At 39.9% G+C, this 16,890-nt stretch overlaps 1 protein-coding gene across 3 annotated transcripts in view; it reads left to right on the forward strand.

The window, feature by feature from the left end:
* The window catches only part of SNX24 (sorting nexin 24), a 162,662-nt gene that overhangs the window by 59,026 nt on the left and 86,746 nt on the right, over positions 1-16,890 (forward strand). The window contains exon 2 of one of the 3 annotated variants that reach the window (XM_073802447.1): positions 8,254-8,431. The exons of the other annotated variants lie outside the window; for them this stretch is intronic. Coding sequence (XP_073658548.1) covers positions 8,254-8,431 — 178 coding nt within the window. The remainder of the gene's footprint in view (positions 1-8,253; positions 8,432-16,890) is intronic. 3 annotated transcript variants of the gene reach the window in all.

The following is a 16,890-nucleotide window of genomic DNA, read 5'->3' on the forward strand; positions in this document are numbered from 1 at the left end:
TGCATTGGCAGGCGGATTCTTAACTGCTGCACCACCAGCGAAGCCCCGACTTCACTTTTGATCCAGCATTGATAGAGCCCTGAGGATGCCTTCTGCTTTTGCATTCTCCTTCAGCCAGCCTTTGTAGTGTTCCCATCCCCCCCCACCTCTCCCCTCACTGCGCCCACACTCCCACCCCTACTTTTTCTTGATTGGTTTTGTTTCTTCTGGGACCACCTGCAAACTGCCTTCATTACTCAGGAGGGGGCTCCACACATTCCAGGTGAGGTGGAGGACGACCAGCCCTCTCTTTCCCTCCTTAGACGGGTGCCCACACACCTACAGTGGTTTTCTCTGTTGTCTTAACCAGCAGAGCAGCCTTCTCTTGGTCTTGCATGGATGAGGAAGGGAGAACAGCCTTTGATGAGAGGGCTCTTAAAAGATCCTAGTGACTTCACTTTTAAAAGGCCAACTATCCAACTTTTAAAGGCTGAGTTTTGTAATTTTTATGATTAAGTTCATTTTTAAATTGATATATTGTAATTATAAAATGCTTAAATGAAAACGTAAGGAACAGAAAATTTTCAGTGTGAAACAGAACTTTGGAGAAGACTTAATAACTTCCTACTCAGTCTTCCCCATCCACTCCAAACTCTTTGGAATCCATAGTTTTGCAGTCAGCAGGATTCTTCTGCACATCTGATCAAGTCAGCTCCTGCTTCAATCACTGAGCAGCTCCTCATTGCTCATCTGGTAAAGGCCAGTCGATCTCTAGTGTTGCTTAAAGGACCCGGTGTGGTCTGGCCCCTCTCTACCTAAGGACTATTCTTTTTTTTTTTTTTTGCGGTACGCGGGCCTCTCACTGTTGTGGCCTCTCCCGTTGCGGAGCACAGGCTCCGGACGCGCAGGCTCAGCGGCCATGGCTCACGGGCCCAGCCGCTCCCCGGCATGTGGGATCTTCCCTGACCGGGGCACGAACCCGTGTCCCCTGCATCGGCAGGCGGACTCTCAACCACTGTGCCACCAGGGAAGCCCCTAAGGACTATTCTTGATACTCCTTCCCCCCAGCCCCCCACTCCTCGAGCTCCAGTCTCACAGTCTGGCTGCTCAAGTGAATCTGCTTTAGTTAAGTAACCTTCCGCCTTGGCCCTGTCCACCTCCACTCTCACCTCTTTCTGAGGTGTCAGATCTCAGTTTCTGCACCACTTTCTCAGGGACTTAGCCCTGACTGGGATGTCCTATTTCAGGCTCTCAGTAGTCTGTCCTTTCCCACAGAGCATTTATAAGACTATACATTGTGCTGTTAGTTCACTGTATGCCCAGTGTCTAGCACATGTATACATGTAGACGTGATCAGTACATTTTCACTAAATAAATAAATAAAGTAACTAAAGCCGAAGTGAGAGTAAGTGACCTAGCCAGGAGAGCATGGCTACCTAGTATCAGAATTAAGACAAAACCCACAGCAGTTTTCACTGTGTCTGGTTTTTGTTTCTTTATTAGGAGTCTGTGTCCACACATGTGACTTGTCCATTCTGATTGCGTGAGGAAAATGTGCTCCTGACTCTGTTTCCAGGTATCTCTGCTTTTTGTTTCCGGCTCCTCTGTGTAATTGGATCCTTCTGGTACATTTTCTGTGGCCCCTCTTAAGGTTCATCACTGGAGCCCTGCTTTGTTCTCTTGGTGTTTTAAAGCTAGAAGTTGGACGTGTACCCACTTTTCTTAATTCTTTCAAGTGACTATTTCAGATTTGGTGTTTATAATTATTTGTGCTTTTGTGTTTTAGAAGCTTTTACTCTGAGTCTCGATCTTGGTGCTTCTTTGTAAAATGTTTTTCTTTGCGCAGTAGATCTGGGGTCTTTAACATTCTGCATCTCAGATTTTATGTTAGCTACTTCTCTGGCTTAATGACACCCCTGCCCTTATTGACTCACTTGAAAGACAGGGGCTGTTTGCTTAACAGTGGCATGTAGTCTGTTTTTCCAAAATACAATCACTGACCAGAAAGTGGGTTGAATAGTAATCCTTCTTCACATAAGGTGCCTGGAAACTGTCAGTTCAGCCTTATCTGGTGGGTGATTTGAGATGTGGGCTTGTCATGCTTGCATGGCAAACTCTTAAGTCATGATCCTTTTCCTCAGCTTTAGACTATACAGAAAATTTACTAGCTGGCCTTAATTTTGTTATTGAGATTGACAAAACTTCATTGTGATCCCTTTACTCATTTGCTCTGCAAATACTTAAAGACTGCATTTGCTCCCCCTGGGTAAACATCTTTCCTTGCTCCTCAAATGCCATAGGGAAAGACCTCTGGTCCTGCCTTGGCTTCTCCATGGAAAAGACTATCTCATGTGACAGTGATGTTCTTAAAATGTAGCATCCAGAGTGAAGGGTGATTCAGTATGGACGTAGTATACAGGTTTTCAACTTAGAATTAAAAGAATAAGTGTGTCGTTTGTTTGCCTGATGATTTCTGTTCTTCATTTTTTCCCTTGACTTCAAATTTGGTTCTTAGACCTTCATGAAGGAGGCTTTGAAGAAACCACTGCAGTGTGGTTTTGAGTTTGCAGATGTTCCTTCAGATAATGGTGGTAGCGATGTTACTGAATATAAATTTTAAGGCCTTGGTGTAAGGACCCTGTCCAGAATCCATTAGCACAGATTTCTAGAAGCCATGAAGGTAAGTTCTTCACATACCAACTAAATTCATATAAGGTAGAATTAGAGCTGTTGCTGTAGCTTTCTGGTAAATTGCAGGCACCATTTTGAATGGTGCTGACAAACCAAGGGACATCATTAAGAGAAATGAAGATTTTTCTGGGGAGTGAAAAAGTCACAGGGACAGGGCTCCTATGGCCTATTCACTAATTAATTTTGTGGAAAGGTTGCCCATGATCATATTCTGGAAAACAGACTGCTGATTAGCTATGAGACTTGAAAAGTCATTTACTTTTCTCATTTGCAGTCTTCTCGTGTGTAAAACAGTGATAGTAACCTGCTCCTTCTGCCTCTCGTGAGTTAATAAATAATATCACCGTACTGAGATAAGTATGCTCAGTGATCGCTACATGACTACTAAATGTTTCAGAGGCGCTTTGGTTTGGGGACAGTGACTCCATTCAGAGTTTGTTGTTTGCCCAAGGCCAGTGTTAAGTGACCGAATAATGAAATGTTCCACTGTTTGCCTATAGATAGAAAGCCAGATTATATAGTTTGGATGACTGTCAAAGAAGCTGTATCCTCCATTCACATGTGAAGCTTATTCCTTAGGACACTTTGGAAAATTAATTTGGTGTATATCACTGGAATAACACTTTTACATATTGCTTTATATTATTAATATTAATTATATTGTCCTTCTTTACTAAATTTAAAGCTTTGGAAGCTCTGTGTGTGTGTAATACTGAGCCTAGCAGAGATGAAGAATTTAATAAATAGTTCTTAGAACTTTAGAGCTGAGAGAGCCCTTAGTAGCCGTCTAGTTTAACATTCTCACATATTTACAGATGGTGGGACAAAGGAGATCCAGGGGAGTTAAGTGGTTTACCAAAGTCACAGAGTCCTGGAGAAAGATCAGAATGTAGTCTTTCTGAAATGTCCTTTCCTACTCTTTCCAGCATAGATCATTGCCTTTGAATAAAATTTCAATGCAGGTTAAAACTTGTGTTTTAAGAGAGCATGCTTTATATACTGTTTTAAATATGTCTCTCTATATACAGATTCAAGGGTGTGTATATATCTAATCCATAGAAAAATTTTATTTTATACTCTTAGTGCAATTACAGCTTTTTGCCACTTATTAAGACTTCAGAAGTACAAACCGGTAGCTCAGTAATTGCTTTCTTGAATCTGCCTTTAATAATTACATTTAGTAAAGCTGTACCGAAAATTAGAAAGGCAGAGACTAATGGAAAACTAGATTTTTCACTGAATTAGAAAGCAAGACAATCCATATATTGACAACACTTCAAGTTGAAACAGATCAGGAAAACTATTTTGGACTGTTTGTGCAAAGAGGCAAACCTGGGCCTGATGCGCAGTGGCACCCACATTTTATGGAAGCAGAGAAACTCTAAGAGATGTCATGTAAATTGGATGTTGAGAGGAGAGAGTCCAGGTCTGATTTTGATGTAAGTCATTTGAATCTTTTAAAGCCAGGAATTTCTCCTTGGTACTAACAAAGAAGTAAAAAATGAAGAATTGTGTTAATGAAGTAGGAATATCTTTGAATTAAAAAAAGCACAGAACTCAGTTGGAGGTCATATCTTGCACACAGAAGAAAACCTGAACAGGAAAGTAGTGGAGGGCTTGTTTTGACTTGCTTCTGTGGGGTTTGGTGTAGTGTTTTGACTTTGTGGCCAGAAAAATTAGTCATTTTAGTTATATTTATTTCAGAAAGCATATTAAAGAGATCCCAACAGTAGATTAACTCAGGTGGTTCAGATATTAGGAAAATAATTAAAATGAGATATAATGATGTTAACTAAAAAAGCAAAACAAAACTGGTACCTCTTCTTCACCTGTCAAATGGACAGTGTGCTTTTTGCGCAGTAGCAGGAGAGGGGCCAGCCGAGTAGCCGGCTGATGGACTAGCTCCCCACTGGCACCAGACTGGCTACAAACTTCACACACATTGGGACCCAATGAACCTTCTCATACTGTGGAGGCCCAAGGTTATAACAACTTTAGAAAAATGCCTTCAGAAGGACCTGATTTTATGTGTCACTTTATCATGGATATCCTAGCTGAATCTTTTTAACAGCGAACTATTGGCCTCGTCCGTCCCTTCCTGAGAGTGAGTGCAAGTGTTTGCTCACAACCTCTGACAGTGGGATGTTGTATGTTCCCCTCCAAGGCAAGGGGAAACATCTAGAAACTAGAGAGCTCAGGTAAATAGTTCTACACAGGTTCTGCTGCACTCAGTTGCAGGCTGAGGAAGAAAGAGGGGTGAGCATTTTGTAAAAGAAAAAGAAGAGGTGGGATGAGAAGACATGAGAAGTGAGCAGAGGGCATGTAGTCCAGTCTTTTTGAAAGACACTGTCCGCCCCAGATGAACCTGGGGCTTACATTTAATAAAGTCCTCTGATTTCACAGCCAGAAATTACACACAGGGACTTCTCTGGTGGTGCAGTGGATTAAGAATCCGCCTGCCAATGTAGGGGACTCCCACGGGTTTGAACCCTGGTCTGGGAAAATCCCGCATGCCACAGAGCAACTAAGCCCGTGCGCCACAACTACTGAGCCTGCACTCTAGAGCCCGTGAGCCACAACTACAGAGCTCTCATGCCACAACTACTAAAGCCCGCGCGTCTAGAGCCCACGCTCTTAAACAAGAGAAGCCACCACAATGAGAAGCCCGTGCACCACAACGAAGACCCAAAGCAACAAATAAATAAATAACTAAAATAATTAATTAATTAATTTAAAAAAGGAAATTACACACAGAGTAGAAGAGTAGGGGAGAGTGGGTAGAGTAAAGAGCAGAGTTGTCTGCCTTGAGAACTGAATTTGCTATTTGGTAAGAGAGAGAGAGTGTAAGACAACTAACTAAATAGAATCTGACCCTGAAGGTAGTGATTTTTTAACAGTAGGGGTTAGCATGCACCGTTAGTTGTGAATGAGTTAACATTTGTTTGCCCTGATCAGTGTGTAAAACAAAGCGCAAGAATATGTGCATATGGCACAGTCTCTGCCTTAGAGTGGATGTGGAGAGAAATATATGTGACAAAGCAATCCGCAATTGTACGATATACATAAGTAAAATAGTAAGATGTTAGAAAGCATCTGGTCAACCCCCGCATGTTATAGATGATGAGCAGGCATAATGCTGAGAAGTGATTTTTCTGTCTGTATGGCTAAGTGTCAAAGAGGGACCTGGAACCCAGGATATCTGATTCACAGCTTATTTTTCTCATTAGAGAATATTTTCACTCAAAACTTCAGAAAACGGTTTGAGGTATAAATCTTCAGTGCAGAAAAAAATTGGAGAAAAAAATCTTGACAAGTGAAAAGAAGAAAAAACATTCTCCATCCCTTCAAAGCATTTTGGTGTGTTTTTTTTTCTTCCAGCTTTTTTGGTACATACACATATACGTACACTCTTATGATAATATATTTCCTTAAACATGAAAATGTACTCTCTATAGCCTGCTCTTATTTTTAAAAATTTTAACAAGATTAACCATCCCATTTCATGTTAATACATCTTCTGGGACATTATGTGCTATGATTTATTAATCATTTTTCTACTAAATATTAGGTCGTTTACATTTTTATTATTATGAAAATACTTTTTCACTTTTAGAAGTCATATTTCAATTTCAGTTTGGTGCCACTGTGTTGAACAAATAATTCATATCCATTTATGTGCACATATTAGTTGAGAAATAATTATACATTTTTTGTTCTATGTCTATTCTTCATATGTATCTTTGCAGATTAATTTACTTTTGCAGTATATCCCATGAAACGTTGCATAATGAAATGAATATAACTCTTCTACTCTCAACTGTGTTTAAATTGGATATACTATTTATCTTTGAGGGCCAAGCAGCTCTTCTGTCTGGAAATGCTTTCATGTGTCCATATTACACTGATCTTGTACATTTTAGTTTGTAAAATTTAGGATGGACTTGGCAAAGCCATGGTGAGGAGTAGAGTGCTCAAACACTCACAGAGCAAATGTTTGGAAAAGGAATGAACCAGTGGTGGCTGGAGGTGTTAGTTCCCTATCTTGCGAACCATTTTTTTTTTGGTCTGGGAAAGGACTTCAGTAGAGTTCCCTTCAAATCGGTGTGTTGTGCCCTGAAGGGGAATGCCTGGCACGAGGTTCACGGTTGCACTGGCTCTGCTTGTGCAGAAACACTGTGGAGAGAAAGAAGAAAAGTGATCATGTCCAGTTGATGGAGGTAATTTAATTGTGAGTGTCCAGCACATTAAATCTAGAGATAAGGCTTAGAGAAGAAGCTTTATCCTTCCTGCCCTCAGGAGCAGTTTTAGAGTTTTCACATTTTGGCTGCTTTAGATTTAGCTCAGGCTCTTGGGAATGACAGGAATTAGCCTTAATGCATTTTCCGATTCTCTGTAGAGGCCACCTATATCACTAAGGGAAAGTGACCCATACAAACAACAGAATCTTGCAAAATGATTATGTTTTTACAAGTCAACACCTTTTCTTGAATCCATTGTTCTTTCTTTAAAGGAGTCAGGCAAATTAAGTGATTATGACATATCTTGTTACTAGGAGAATCTCTTTGTTTGGGAAAAAAGAAATCAATACAAGAAACTCTTGGAATGTCCTTTTTTTTTTTTTTCCTCTTCAGCAGTTCCTAATATATGGGCTAGAAATGCTGATTCTACTTGAAGAATGACAGTGATACATGCTGAGGCCTGGCCTCTTTAGATTCCAGACTTCGCTGAGAGTCTTTGGCACTGGTGTGTGTTATATAGATTTAGAAAAGTTGGTACTTGGTTAAACACAGAAATTTAGTTGTAAATTTTTCATTAGGTAAACTTAGGTTTTAAACAATCATGTATCTGCATTTTTAAAAGTAGGTTCACGTAAATGTTTTTTTAATTTAAGTATAGTTGATTTACAATGTTTTGTTAGTTTCAGGTATCAGCACAGTGATTCAGTTATGTATATATATATTCTTTTTAGATTCTTTTCCATTATAGGTTAGTACAAGACACTGAATATAGTTCCTTGTGCTGTACAGTAGGTCCTTGTTGATTATTTTATATATAGTAGTGTATATATATTAATCCCAACCCCCTAATTTATTCCTCTACCCCCTTTCCCCTTTGATAACCATAAGTTTGTTTTCTATGTCTGTGAGCCTTTTTCTGTTTTGTAGATAAGTTCATTTGTATCTTTCTTTTTTTTTTTTGATTCCACATATAAGTGATAACATATTTGTCTCTCTTTGGCTGACTTAACTTCACTTGGTATGATAATCTCTAAGTCCATCCATGTTGCTACAAATGGCATTATTTCATTCTTTTTTTTATGGTTGAGTAATAGGTTAATTTAAATTTAGGATGATAAATAAAAGCTCTTACTAAGTTAAGTTCTGTGATGCAACTTTATCATCTGCATATGCCATCTTCTCAGTGCTGCCCACTCTGACCATTCTATTTAAAATTACGACTTTCCCCCCAGCACTCCCAGTTCCTTTTACTTGGCTCTGTTTTTCCCCTCATACCAGGTAATCACTTTCTAAAACATACCGTATAATTTACTTATTTTTATTTTATTTTATTTTATTTTTGCAGTACACGGGCCTCTCACTGTTGTGGCCTCTCCCGTTGCGGGGCACGGGCTCCGGACGCGCAGGCTCAGCGGCCATGGCTCACGGGCCCAGCCACTCCGCAGCACGTGGGATCCTCCCGGACCGGGGCACGAACTCGCGTCCCCTGCATTGGCAGGCGGACTGTCAGCCACTGCGCCACCAGGGAAGCCCCTACTTATTTTTTAAATATATCTATTGTTATCTGTCTCCCCCGCTAGAATGTAAATTTCATGAGGGCAATGCTCTTTGACACTTTACTTCACTGATAGATATCAGACACCTTGAATGGGAATTAGCACATAGCACATAGGAATTAGCACTTACTATGTGCTAGTAAAGAAATGTCATCATCATCATCTTTTTTTTACAGTGTAACAGTTTTAAACCAAACATATATTGGGAGAGTAAAATACTTGATAAATGCTATTTTTTTTTTAGGAAGAATTAAAATACGGAGTTTTGAAAGAAGGTTGAGAACTCTACAATCTTTAAGAGCTTCCTTTCTTTGCATAGGTGGGCATTTTAAAACTGTGGATGTGTGCCCTCTAACAGCTGTTGGTAGAATAGAACCGCTTCTTTCTCCTCAGCAGGAACAACAGGGTGCCTCTTCAGGATCCTTGATTGTAGAGCCTATAAAATGGTCTGCATTTTTTTAGGGCACAGAGTTTGATCCTCTCCACCTGCTCTCTGCCCATGTTTCAGGGCTGAGCAGCAGAGCTCTGAAACTGGCAGGCATATTGCAAACTGCCTGTGCCCAAGTAACCTTGCTCTGTGGGGTCCAGTGAGTACCATAAGTTCAATATTGAGAGAACACAGGAGGATCTTGAATCTCATCTCCTTGATGCCTATAGAAAGGAGCCTGACTCGTCATGAATGACCAGTAATTCTCCACCACCCAAGCTTACCTTTGCACCTTTTTGGGTCAAAAAAGTAATTATCTACCTATTTCTGTTTATCTATCTGCATATATATATTTATGTGTATATGTATGTATATCTGTATCGAGGGAATACTTTAACTTTTGAATTACATGATTTTTTTGGTGAGAATATGTTTTTTAGGAAATAAGCGTAGCGCATCATAGGACTTCATGGTGTGTTAGAGAAATGAAGGATGTTAATAGCCTCAAATTCCATTTAGATTTGGGAGAAACCCAGTAATATTCGGGAAGAGACTAGAATGTGTTGAGCACCAGTCATGTGCCAGGCTGGGTGCTAAGTGCTTTATATACCTTGTCTTATTTGTTTACTCTATCACCAGTCCTAAGAAATAGGTATTTTCATCCCCACTTTCCATATGAGGAAATGAAGGCTCCAAGTGGATAAGCGCTATCTGTGAGGAATCACAGCTAGGAAGTGCCGGATCTGGGTGTCGGGGGTGTCTGACTCTAGATTGGCATTCTTTCCACCATATCGTGTAGCTTCTCCCAAATGGTACTAATTATTAAGACTGATAGTTTCTTTTTAATAAAAGGGCTGTATTTCAAAGCTATTTTCATAGCTCTCAGGCCCTCATGAACAGTATTCTTTTGATCAGCTGCAACAAACTTTCTACAAGAAGCCGTCTTATTCAGCACTGTCTGCCTCTGTCATGTCTAACTTACTGATCGTTCTAAGAAAAATAACTCATCTTACCCTTTTCACTATCAGACTGCTGAGCTGGACTGAGGTGTAGACATGTTCTTCCCAGTGTGTTGTCCTGCGCTTTATTACTCGCTCACTTCCCTTCCTCATTTATTTCCTGTATTCAGCCTGCTTTGTTGCCAGGTGCTCTTTAAGGCAGTGGGGCTACGACAGTGAACAAAACAGATGAGGTTCCTGTCCTTATGGAGCTTTTAACTTAGTGGGGGAACAGACAGTAAACCAACAAGCTGACCAGCCAGCCAATTTGTGTGTGTGTGTGTGTGTGTGTGTGTGTGTGTTAATGCCAGACCATGGTAAATGCAAAGAAGAAAAATAAAGCCAGGTCTGAGGGTAGAGAAGGGTGGGGGGCTAGAGGCACTGTTTTGGATGGAGTGCCTAGATAATACCTCTCTGAGAAGGTGACCTGGAACAGCAGTTGAACAAAATGAGGGGAAAGCTTTCTAGGTAGAAAAAAAAGCACTGCAAAACTTAGAGTTGGCCTTCCCAGAACAATGTTTTAAAATATAATAAAATCACATTAAACTATTTTTAACTACGACAAAAACAAAAACGAAAACCAAGAAAACGTAGAGTTGGGCAAGTGCTTGATACATTTGATGGTCAGTAAGGAGGCTGGTGCGGATAGACCAGGGTAAGTAAGAGGGGTGTGTTCGGAGCTGAAGAAAAGAAGGGGGCTCTGAAGCTGGCTGGTATAGGGCCTTGTGGGCTGGAGCAGGGACTGGAATTTTGTTCCAGGAGTGATGGAAATCCATCAGAAGGAGTTCAGCGGGGGAGTCACATGACCTGATGCCTGAAAAGGGCCGCTGTGGCTGCTGTGAAACGCAGATTGTTACAGGACAGGAGTGGAGGAGGGAGACCAGCTGGGAGGTTGTAGAGAGAACTCTCGGGCCTGGATGAAAGAAGGACTGCAGATTCGCAGATAACACAAGTCTTGGCAAAAACACTGGCTCCTGATTTCGATGACAGCATCAATTTTCAGAAAAGTTACAACATCCTTGTATGATGGGTTGAAATGGACATGATCCTATTTAACAGGTCATTTGTTAGCCTGACCTCAGTTCTCACAGTCACTTGTTCCAGAACTCTTGGGAAAGACCTGGGGTTTTATTTGACCTCCAGGGCCCTGTGATCCAACAGTGAGATATGGCTTCCAAAAACCGTCAGAAGAATACGGGTCGAAGATACGGAATCTTAAACTAAGATGGAGGGAAGACAGGGTTCCTCTAAGTCTTAGTGGTCAGGCCTCATCAGGAATGCAGGGTTCTGAGTAGGCGCTGACAAAGGTGAGTGCAGAGGCTACCACGTGTGTGCATTGCAGGCTCAACTAGCTCTGGGATGGGGAGAAAAGTACCTTCTCCCTTGTAGAGATGGATGGGTGTGGTGAGTAGGTCACACTCCTGAGGAATCATCTCTTTCCCTCTCTATCCACCAAGTCTCCCTCCCCCATGCTGATAAAGAAACAGTTGTAACAATGACTAGATGTTAATAACGATATTAATAGATAACATTCTTGTTTGAATTCTTGCTAAATGCCAGACAATGTGGTAAATTATTGACACTGATAATCACATTTAATCCTGACAACAAACCTATTGGAAAGGTACCATTGTAAACTTCATGTTATAGCTGGGGAAACAGGTTTGTAAAGTTTAAATAACTTGCCCCAAATCATGGAGTGTTAGCCGAGCCCAGAGGAGAGCAATAGAAGACACAGGATTCAAACCCGGGCAGTTTGATTCAAGAGCCAGAACTCTTAGCCACTGTGTTATACTGCAAAGCTGCTGGGTGAAATAAAAATATAATTATTGTAATTTATGCATATTAGGGGCTAAACAGGGTTTTTTATGAGTTGAAATCTATCTTTTATACTGATTCTATGAGAAAATCTGTGCTGAGTTTTAAACTACCTCAACTGTGGATTTGGGAGATACAATCCATTCACTAATTGGGAAATGGCTATATATTCCCTCAAGTCCTGGCTTCTACAGTTTAGGGGGATCAGTGACGAACTATATTTTAACTGGAAGGTGGTCAGTAGTGCAAGACCTGAAGACCAGGTCTTCTGAAGGACAGCTGGAGGAGCTAGAGAAGTTTAATTTGGAAGGGGGAGACTTTTAAAAAGTAGCAAAGGTTTCTCATGCTAGAATGGAAAACCATGAGCCCTAATAGGATCTCAAGACCTCAAAGTAAACTTCTCTTCCTAGGTGATCAGATCCAGTCTTCTGATTTTAGATCACATTCACACTTTGATGATTCCCAAATTTATATCTCTGGCCAAGACCTCTCCCTGAGCCCCAGACGTGTTAATTCGGTCTTACTGAACATCTCCGCTTAATGTCTATCTAACACGCATCTCAGCCTTAACGCGGCCAGTGCAGGGCTCCTGTTTGCCCCCAAAGACTGTCTTCCCAGCTCAGTTACTGGCATCACCATCCTTCTGGTTGCTCAGGCCCCAAACCTCACCATTATATTTGATTCCTCCTTTTTTTTCTTTTTTAAAGAAACTCCACATCCAGTTATCAGCCTGTCCTGTTGTTTCTACTTACACTCACCTCTCCCCACCACCGCTCAGACCTTCCCTCTAACTCTTCTCCCTCCTCATCACTCTAGGCATATAAACATATTAAGCATTTAATCTTCCACGTGCCCAGACCACCCTGCTCCCACAACCAGATATTCTCACTTCCTTCAGGTCTGTGGTAAAGGGAAGGATGGGCCTCCCAAAATGTTTACACCCTAATGCCCAGAACCTGTGAATATGTTTCCTTACATGCAAAAGGGACTTAATGGATGTGATGAAGGTTAAGGACCCTGAGATCACAGAGACAATTTAGATTATCTGGGTGGGGCCAATATAGTCCCATGAGTCTTCCACTTAAAAGTGGAAGAGGAAGCAGAAAAGTAGATCACAGAAATGTGACATGAGAAAGTCTTGATCTTCTGTTGCTGGCTTTGAAGATTGAGAAAGGAGACCATGAGCTGAGGAATACAGGTGCTTTCTAGAAGCTGGAAATTTTGCTCTTAGCTGATAGCCAGCAAGAAAATGGGGACCACAGTCCTACAACCACAAGGAGACAGAAACTGGTTTTCTCCCAGTGAACCACCAAAAGGAACCCAGCCATGCCAATACCTTGATATTAGCCCAGTGAGACTTGAAGTGGAGAAACCAGTCAAGTGCACTGGACTTCTGACCTATGGGACTGTGAGATAATGAATGGGTGTTGTGTTTGTTACAGCAGTAATAGAAAACTAATACAAGGTCTCTGCTCAAATACACCTTTATCAGTAAGAACTTCCCTGACCAGCCCATATACTAGTCATACACACGCTCATCCAGCCCCTCTCTGTCCTTATTAACTCTGATTTATTTTTCTCCGTAGCACTTATCATCAGCTAGTGTGCATTTACTTGTGTGATTGTCTTTGTCATCCTTCTATTAAAATATAAGTACTCTTTGTTAGGGATCTCTGTTTGTATTGTTCGCTGTTTTATCTGCAGTGACTAGAACTGAGCCTGGCACGTCCTAGAATTAATCCTTGTTGAGCAGTTGATGGAGCTAGCCTTTTGTTTCCTCTCCAGCCTCTTGCAGAGATGCTCTTCTTACAAGCTGGCTGTACTGCACTCAGCTTCTTCCATCCTCTTACCTTCTGCTTCAGGACATTTGCACATGTGCTGCCTATAATGCTTGCCCCTCCTTTTTGCCTACTTTTACTGTAGATCTATTCAGAAACAGCTCCTGAGAGAAAGCTCTCCTGATCCCTGAGAGCAAATCCTGTCCTCTTATGCACTCATCTGTTTTTAAAGTAAGCGTTTCATATTGAGTATAGCTCAGATACCTTTTTATACTTTTCCTTTATAATAATACAAAGGCTAGGACTATGAGTCTGCTCACCGCTGTTTCTAGTGATAGAATTCTAGGGCTTAAGATTGTGGAGTTTGGAACCAGACTATCTGGGTTTATGAATCAGCTCCTAGCTCTGTGCCTTGAAGTTACGTAACTCACTCTGACTTGGCTTCCTCACATATGGAGTGGGGATAATAACAGTACCTACATTATCGGATCTTGTGTGGACTAAATCAGTTAATAAATGAAGTGCTTTGAGCACTGCACAGTCCATAGTAAGCACTCAAAAATGGTAGCTGCTGCTGCTGTTGTATAGAGCATAGCAGAGTGCTTGGCACATAGCAGATGCTCAATGAATATATATGGAAATACAAAAATGAATTTCATAAGAACTTGATAGTTGTATTAAAAACGAATAATTATCATTTATTAGATTTACTCCAGTGCAACTTTAGAAGGCAGAAATTTGATTAAACTTTCTCCTAATTACAAGAATGATATATGCTCTGGTGAAAACTGTAGATTATAGAGAAAATTATAATAATTTGTAATTCTACCACTCAGACATCGTTTTGACCTATTTCCTTTGTTATCTTTTATGTGTATTTTATATAGGCAACAGCATAGTATGCATAAAGTATTTTATACTGCTCTTTCAATTAGTATTATATTACAAATACTTTCTGAAAATATCTTGTATGTTCTTGATGATTATTGTCCCCTAAAAAAATTCCATTGGCGCACATAATACATATTTATATGACATAGTCAAGAGGAATACATTTGTTCAAAATTAGAGAGTGTGACTGTATTTTAAATAATACGATTGTGCCACTTAGATGATCTGTTTAAGGGGAAGGTATGGAAAACAGTGATGCCTGACGTTCCAGAAGGCTCTGGGATGGAGGCAGAATTTCACTTGACTGCTGAAGGGAGGATAGGAGGACTCCTTGGCAGAGGGAGGCTCCTGCGTGAACAGAAGCCCCCAGTGCCTAGAGTGGGGAAAATATAGGAAGGACTTGGCTGATTGGCTCCTGCAGGAGAGCTGTGGGAAATAAGATTGAATTGATGTGTTGGGGCTGGTTCTGGAGGATTTGGGAGGGAGGTGAGGCATTGCTCCTCTTTGCAGAAGCCAAGAGCTTGTGATAAGGAGATGAAGTCTATAACTAAGTAGTTTGAGAGAAGAATGAAGGATTTTTTTTGCTCCTCTGTATGAAAGCTATTTCAACCACAAATCCATTCCTTAAGCAGCCTGTCAGGAAGGCTGTCCTCAAATGCCCATGGAAGCCCTTCTGTTCTTCCTGCTGGCATCTTTGTCAACCACTTCATAGTTATCAATTCTTCATTCCATGTCAGAGCATCTTACAAAGCACCAAGACATTTATTATCTGACAAACTAATACAGTAGACATCATTTTATCATTCTTATTTTATTAATGAAGATACTGTGGCTCAAAGATACTTAGAGATTTGCCCAAGTTAGTAAGTAGTACAGATAAAACTTATCTATTTTCCTTCTTTCAAAGCAGGTCATAAAATAGAATAATAAAGCTCATAGAGCATCTATCTTCCAGAATGCTTGTTTAACATAGTATGTGATTTATTGCTATAACAATTCAGGTAAGCAAAGAACTAGCAGCATTCACATTTTATAGAAAATCTAAGTCAAAGATTTTGACTAACAATGGTATTGAAACTAATGAAAAACTATGGTAACAAATCAACATGTATGACCTGATGTATTTGAGTGCATTGTTTCCCTCACCCTGAATTGATTGATTGGTTTTGTGTCATAGATATAGCTGAAGAGGAAAAGAAAAATGAAGACTTTTCATAATCAAGTAATCAGTTGGGGAGCTAAAATTAGTCAGTAGTAGGGTTTAGACTGAAAACCTGTAGTTCTATAAATATCAATAAACTCAACAAAATATTTCCTTTATAACCAGAGAGATTTTGAAACAAAAATATTTAGCAGAGGTTATGTCATTTTTAGGCTATTTAAAAGTACTTCATATACATGGAAAAAATTTCAGCATAAACATGTAAAAGGAAAAATTAAATGTCTAGTACCTTCCAGAACCAGAAGTTAGTTGAAAAGTTGCTTATTTGTTTTAAGCACTGTTACTCTAAGTAATATATCTGAATCTCTATTTCTTGGTGTCTTAGAAAATCTCTTATGTCCCTCCAGTTAGAAATATGAATTGAATTCACTCCACTCCTGTATGTCACTCCCCTCCACTCCATTTTCACTATGTATATGATTTTAATTTCATCATTAAAATTATAACTTTATATTTGTTACTCTGTAATTTGAACCACTTTCTTCATCCACCAATTTTTAAGCAGTGTCCTTTGACTGCCAATTATGTAAGATGAAAAGATTTGGACCCCATTTACTTCCTTTACACCCAGTTCCTCCCCCATTCATCTCCTATTTTCTGCTCGTTATGCCATTATTTTTTATACTGACAAAAAATATTTACAATCTGTTCTGTAAAAATAATTGTCTTCTGTGTTGTATAGATTGATTTTAAAAGCTGAGTTCAATAATTAATGTTCCCAAATGTTCCCAGTATTATAATTATATATGTGTGTGTACAGATATTTATATTTTCACTGTGTAATCAAGTTTTTGGAACTGTAAGGAAGGAAATGTAGCCGTATAAATTACTAAACCTGTACTGCTCAGTGGAGAATGTTTCAAGCGTTACTTCAAATGGACACTCTTATCCTCTAAACTGTACCAGGTCATGTTACATTTATTTTGCTTTATATTTGGAACTGTACCTTGTATACAGTTTTGTTTAGTTGGTTTTCTTGGAATTCTTAAGCACTTTTTTTTTTTCTTGGCAGAGAAAGGTGAATGCTTTGATTCTGTCACTAAAACCTTTTTAATGATATTAGGTGTTAATCATACCCATTTTCTTCTTGAAAGCATTCTTCTTGGAACCCTTTGGCTTCTTACTCTAATTTGAATACTTTTTAGGCTGCATAGCTGGCATTTTAGTATACCCCCCACACCCCCATATTGTCTGTAGATTAGGTCCACAGTTTCTTGGCTTCTTTTTTGAATTCCATTTTTAAAAAATCTTCAAAGAGAATTTCCTGAATGTGTACCTAGTACATAAAATAC

Source organism: Tursiops truncatus, chromosome 3 (genome assembly GCF_011762595.2).
Source record: "Tursiops truncatus isolate mTurTru1 chromosome 3, mTurTru1.mat.Y, whole genome shotgun sequence".
Taxonomy (NCBI): domain Eukaryota; kingdom Metazoa; phylum Chordata; class Mammalia; order Artiodactyla; family Delphinidae; genus Tursiops; species Tursiops truncatus.